Source organism: Dermacentor albipictus, chromosome 4 (assembly GCF_038994185.2).
Source record: "Dermacentor albipictus isolate Rhodes 1998 colony chromosome 4, USDA_Dalb.pri_finalv2, whole genome shotgun sequence".
Classification (NCBI taxonomy): Eukaryota; Metazoa; Arthropoda; class Arachnida; order Ixodida; family Ixodidae; genus Dermacentor; species Dermacentor albipictus.
The window spans coordinates 136,592,939-136,599,751 of NC_091824.1; the positions used below are offsets into that span (position 1 = coordinate 136,592,939).

At 42.8% G+C, this 6,813-nt stretch overlaps 1 protein-coding gene across 1 annotated transcript; it reads right to left on the reverse strand.

The window, feature by feature from the left end:
* Positions 1 to 1,473: 1,473 nt before the first annotated feature.
* Pcd (pterin-4a-carbinolamine dehydratase) lies at positions 1,474 to 4,970 on the reverse strand. Its single transcript, XM_065427252.2, has 3 exons — positions 4,756 to 4,970; positions 2,353 to 2,484; positions 1,474 to 1,771 (listed from the first exon to the last, which is right to left on the reverse strand). The coding sequence occupies exons 1-3, from the start codon at positions 4,834 to 4,836 to the stop codon at positions 1,589 to 1,591; spliced, it is 396 nt and encodes a 131-aa protein (XP_065283324.1). The 5' UTR covers positions 4,837 to 4,970; the 3' UTR covers positions 1,474 to 1,588.
* Between the last annotated feature and the right edge of the window lie 1,843 nt (positions 4,971 to 6,813).

The window sequence follows — 6,813 nt, forward strand, 5'->3', positions numbered from 1 at the left end:
ATCTCCGGAGCGTCTGCTGTTCTTGTCTTTTCATCGGCCGAAGCGATGAGGTGTGCAACGGACACGGACTTTGTAGTCTGAGCATTTCGTTCTTCAAAAGTCCACGGTACGATTCATTTCACTGCTGAGCCCGTTTTAATCATGAAACTTCAATGCCAACTGAAGTGAAACTTGACACTAAATTGTTGCAGCAAAGCAAGCATTTTATTTTGGTTCAATAAAGAATTAGGTTTTTGCCGTTCCGCAATAATAGATGAGTGAAAATGTATAAAATGACACGCTTATAATTTTGTAGTTACCGCCTTATTCAGGTAACAGGGGAAGTTTGAACTACGAACAATTTGCAGCCTCACGGAGGAACAGTGGCTGGCGGTTATGAGGGCGTGGGCGGAGATTCACTTCAGTCTTAAGTTGTGTCCGACTATGGAAACAGTTTTCGTGAAAGTTTTGGCGAGACAAAACAAGATGCAATAAATATCGATGGCTAACAATGTACAAGAGAAATTCAGCAGGCGATTAAGATTGATCATGCCCAGGTGAAACATTCTAATATTTTATAGCAGCAGAAGCTTGATGTGGGCGAGTTGGTTTTGCATACTTGAAGAAAAGAGCGCTACGAAGACGGGGACTAAAGGAGGAACATGCATGACGGACAAGGCACTATATGCAGTGCCTTGTCCGTCGTACATGTTCTTTTAGTCCGTGTCTTCGTAGCACTCTTCAAGTAATGTTTTATAGCGTGGACAAAAAAAAATGAACCAGTGCAATGCCTAGGCTTGACCTTTACGGTTTGGTGGCACGCTGAAGTGTTGAAGGCCGCCCTTTAAGATCTGTGTCATGTTTAGCAACCACCAAGTGCCTGTGTTTCCTCCGCTAAGGTGCTTATGTAAAGGCTATTAATTAATTTAATTAAGCAATTAACAGCCTTGTAGCTTTTCCAAGGGCACTTCAATAGTACACTGCTTGTAACCAATTTGGCCAAAGCGAAATTTTGTTAGTTTTATTTAAGGGTTCATTTCACATTATTTGGTTTTTCCATCCAAGCATTCCTAACCATCATCAAGTGCTTCCAGAACCAGCCCAGTGCAAACACTGGCTGGAGTGTCCAGGATGGGAAAGCATTAAAATACACACGTGTGTGCTGTCAGCAAAATCAAAGTTTTGGCAAAAGCATGCAGGAAAGTAGAGCGGCAAATTGTGCTCTTATATATGTTGAAGCATTTTGCCTTTGGCTTGTATAATTCCACAAGTGCCAACACATGTACAGTTGGCATCAAAAATTTATGCATTGCAAGATGCGAAAAAAAAGTTTTTCACAACCTGGTATGCGGACTTCCAGTCTGTGCTAGTATATGCGAACATAGTGCTATGCAGTTTTACTGGCTACCATCACATTTTCTAATTCCACAGTCTGTAAACTTTTGACGCCGACTATGCACATATGAAGATATTAATTAAAATTATAACATTGCGTTGTTGGTGCGTGATCCTTTTATTGAGACAATAATTGTGACAATGTTAAATTCTTTGCTTTACGCACACAGTTGGCACATTTGTTAGGTGAAATTCACAAGCTTCTTGACAACCACTAAGCAGTCACGCTCTTGGCAGCGACTTCAATAAAGTTGGCAAGCTTGATGTCGTTGTTGGAAAGGCCGCCGACGTCGTGGGTGCTGAGAGTTATCTGGACCTTGTTGTAGACATTGAACCACTCCGGGTGGTGATCCATCTTCTCGGCTTGCATTGCTATACGTGTCATGAAGCCAAACGACTGAAAAAGATTACATTGAAATTCTCACACTTAGTCATGAATTGTACATCATATATATCATTGTGAGGCGTTCATAGACAATGATAGCTGTATGCAGCACTAGCAATATCATCACTCCATGTTTCTTGCAAATAACCTGCCATAATAGCTCAATATAGATTTCTGGTAGCCTTTGCAGTAGCTTACAGGTCCTATCTTAGACCCATGGCCTATGTATTGGGCATGCTCAGACTAGTGAATGAATAAAAAATGAATCTATTATAACCTCTGTGATATACACCATGCTGAGTAAATAAAACAGGTAAATGTCAATGAGAGTTATTGTTATATGCAATCCCCAGCATAAATGTTCTGACAGGTGAAAGGTCCTCTAGAGGTATTTTGACCTCACCTGTATAAGATATACATTATCCATAGTAAATAAAATGGCTAAATTTCAACGACATGTATTACTTGCTATATACAATCCAGAGCATAGATGTTCTGACAGGCAGAAGATTCACTAGAAGCATTTAGACTACAGCTGTGCACTAACAAAACTGTGAAGCCTGGATGGAAATGCATAAATACCTATGGCTTACCTGGTTGAAATTTTTAAATAGAAATTCCTTGTATATTGCATCACGGTCTTTGACCTGTGTCCAGCCAGCATCAATCAGGGGTGTGAGGCTGGTCTTCCTCTCTTCATCGTTAAGCTTCGTTCTCTTGGAAGCCTTGGAAGATTGCAAGGGACAGAAGATAACAGTGAACTCTCAGCTACGGCTTGTTTTTCCATTTTCTCTTTTACTGCTGTCGTTAAGCTTCGCCCTCTTGGAAGATTGCAAGGGACAGAAGATAACAGTGAACCCTCAGCTATGGCTTGTTTTTCCATTTTCTCTTTTACTGCTGTTGTTAAGCTTCGCCCTCTTGGAAGATTGCAAGGGACAGAAGGTAACAGTGAACCCTCAGCTACGGCTTGTTTTTCCGTTTTACTGCTTAAGGTTCACTGCCTGTACTCAACACCTGTAGTTTCCCAAAGACTTCCCTGGTAGATCTCTTATATCAAGGTGTTGGCCTGTCTCAGCCACGCTACATTTTCACACGAAACAGGTGAGCAATGTCGTGGGCTTGCAAGATGCAGCGCACACAATTGTCAATTGTAGAGCTCCAGCAAAACTATTCCCGATTTACACATGTGCTCTGAAAGTATATCTTCAAATTTCCAGGAAAAGTGCTCTTGAATATTAGCAACACCATTCCATCACGGGGTCCCCAGAGTGGAAATGTCCTTCAGAGACAACATTCAATCTCCCTAATTATGCGAGGGCACAATTTTGAACTGACCATTATGTGTAACATAACATTCCATAACTTTATCACAAAGGGAATGGGGCAGGGCTGAATATTTTGAACTTTAGAACACATTGTCATATGTATACAAATCAAGATTTTCGTTAATCATGCTGAATAAGCACTTAAACTGCTAGCTGGCACTTCCAGTGCTTCAACGACAGTAATGCGAGATGGAGTTTCCCTCGGCTGCTTTACATATGAAGGTCGGTACAAAATTGTTTGCAGTTTGCTTACATTAAAACTTCTTTAAGCCGCACCATCTTGTAACTGTTTTTAGTATGCAGTTGTCATTCTCTTCATGGCTGTTAGAGTTTAAATGTGCCTATGTCGTTCAGTCGCCTGCTGTGGCAAGAAAATGACTGCTTCCTCACTTTTGAATTGCAATGCAGAATACCAGCGAGCAACACACGCACAGCAGATATATTTTGGAGCAATTGATAGCATAAGGATTTTCAGGAAATTAGGTTAACCTTGAGCTTGTCTTCAGGCTAAATACTGCAATGTTTTGCGAAAATGATTGTCTGCCAAAGTAATCTACCCAGTGAAGGGGACTTGTGCTATTGTTAACCACAGCTAAGCGATCTATTGCTAGCCCCTTCCATGGGGCTAGTGGTACTCAAATTGCCGGCAGCGTTGACGTCAATGCTACTACACTAATCTGCGCCAATCCTGCTCAGTGCACTCTTCTCCAATAAATTAGCGAGCGAAGAGAACGTTCTGTTTATTTTTACATCGTTTCCCAACACGAGTGAAGTGTAAAACATATGAGCACCGAAAACGCCCGAATAGTATATTGAACTAGGCATGATTCAACCACCAAACTGCCAACGAAAGTAACAGGCAGCATTCGTTCGAATGAGGTATGGTTCATCTCCACAGCTTTGCACGCAGTACGCAAAAACTCGTCTAGCAGCGTTCACCCACGCGCGTACTACACTGCAGCCAATCGCCAATTAGAACCGGGCAACGAGTGCCGTAGGAAGTCTCCGCTTTGCTAGAATTTGCATCTGAATTCTACCTGATAGCTGCTAACTGGATCGGTGCATCACATAATTATTACAGTAACACGTTTCCACTTTGATGGAACTTTTTTTTAAAAGTTCCAGCGATATAGCGTCACGCTCCATCGGCTGCCAACTGGAGCGTCTGACAGCGTAATTAAACTATCATGTGCTGAAAATATAGCATTGTACATCTTTCGTAACAATGAAGACGTCATAAAGTCAGCTGTAAAAATATATTTTACTATACACCAAAGCTGCATTTGTTTTTTTGTTTTTTTGCTTTCGTTTGCGTTATTGCGAACAAAATCCATGAATCTGTTCGAACTCTGCAACCTATCGAATTCGGCAATTTAAATGTTTTATTACTATTATTTTAATGGACGACCTGTCCCGCATTCCGTCCATACGTAACAATTCCGTCCAGACTGCTCTAATTTAAGCAACGGCCGCACGGAACTTGCCGGGAAGGCAATTATGCTCGTTGGAATGGCGCCGACGGAGAAAGGCCCAACCACTTGTTGATAGCGTTTCACCTCAAACTTCGCGCATTTTCTGCTGCACACAGCAGACACACTTCGGCAAAATCGAGCATTACAACTGCTTCAGCGGAGTAATCATGCCTCGGGCTTTCCCTGCATTCGTGCTTACCATTTTTGAGAGCCAACGTGTACACCGCAGAGCTCCAAGACTCACTGTGGGCTGGAAAACTAGACAACGTCTCAGAATCATTGCAGATAAAAAAAAAAAGATAAATATGCCCTCGGGTGGAAAGTAATGTAAAACCAAGACCAAGGTCGGCTGCTACGCCGGCCGGCCGGACGGCCGGGCTTCGCGGATTGGCCGCGTATCCGACCGGCGATCCGACTGGACAGAGTTGCCGGATTGCAGGGCTTGAGTGGCACTGTTCCGCCCTTCTGACCATCTGAATGTTCTCTGGCGCCGGCTGGATGGTCGAGTAATTTTTGTAAATTCTATTAACGATTAATCATTCATCATTTTAGCCTTTAATCGATCAGTCACTTTCCATGCAGCGTTTGTCATCGTATAAATGATTAATCAAAATTCTTGCCGGGCACTTTTAAAAAGCTTGAAGCACCGTTATGTACTTTTGCAGGAGCCCATTTTACGTTTGAGAGGTGGAATGGAATGGAATGGAAAAACTTTATTGCTCTATATCTCAGAGAGATTGGCGGTGGGCCGGTGTCTTCGTGCCTTGAGTGCTGGCCGCTTCACAAGGTCGGCCTCTATTCCAGAGGTGGAACAAGTTTGGAACACAAGTGTATAAACGTTTTATAAAGGATAACCTTTATATTGTGAAAGGTTGGCGTAATAGCTCTGCGGAAACCCGCAAGATGGAGAGAGCTAATTAATAAAGGGAAAATTAGACATCCACCCAAACGTAGCTAAGTGCTACAAAGGAAACCCATACGGGTTCCTCGAAAGAAAAGCTTCGCTGTTCTAGAAAAATTTGCCATCTGCTAGCCGTCTGGCCAGCTCAGATGGTAGAGCGTCTGCCCCGGACAGGCGATGGTCCCGGGTTCGAGTCCCGGACCAGGACAAATTTTCGTTCAACTGCGAAGCTTTTCTGTGACGCTTTTCGCTGTCGTCTGCTTGGCTGTCTGCATGCACCGCGGCCAAGCTGCGGCGGTTAGCTAGAGTATGTTTACGTACAACCTCTTTTGCGCCTTCAGTGTTTCACGAAGTCTCTCAATAATGAAGGGACAGCCAAGAAAGAAAAGCTAGAACATTTGAAGATGAAAATAATTGCATTTCGCCAATTGCGTCATATCGGGGACGTACGCTGTTGCGTACTCCAGGGTAGCGCGTAACAACGCTCAGCGGCCTTGTAATTGTCTTCTTTTTTTTCTATAACTTACCTCCTTGCTCATGAACCTCTTGCCATTTTATTGGATCTTGTATGCTATGATTTGTTCACGCAGTTTTATAAAGGTTCTTCATTCTTCTCCTTATAATTTGTTTTGACTGGGATTATATCGCAGTGGAACGTGCTTCCACAATTTTATCTATTGTCGAAACCAACGCTACTAGATCGAAAGATATTCGGGTGCTCTCGTTGACCATGCGGGATACTTTACATGTTGAGTCATTTCCTTGCATCACATCAGTGGCACATACATCGCAAATGATTTTTTTTTTCGTTTTGTTTACTTTTGCCGTTTGCGATTTGGTCTATTATTATATGTGTTGATATTTGTTCTCACTGCTCTTGCTCAGGCTTAACTGGAATTAAGTGATTTCTTTGTGTCTTGTGTATGTTTTGAGCGAGCTTGGGTTTGGTTTTGATTTTTATCCTCTACTATGGCACATCGCACACCTGTACCTCATGTTGGTTATTAATGTGGACGCATTATATGGCTCATGAGGCGGAAAATCCGGCGTTGTTGGCGTTGCCGTGACCCCGATGGTCCAAAAAGTCAAGTGAGCCAATCGAGGCAGTTGATGATGTCAATTAATTCAAATTTAATTAAGGCAATGCCATTTAAGGCAGAGCCACACTCTAAGAACAGTTTACACCCTTTGGCTTGCCCCTTCTGCCACACAAAAATAATCGTCATCTGCCTTGATGCGTTTCCTTTCTTTATCGCTGCAAGCCCGGAACTTTCCAGTGACGAACGGCACGCGCGTTATCAGAAGAGGCACTCCAAAGGGTGTAAACTGCTCTATGCTGATAAGGCGCGTGGCATT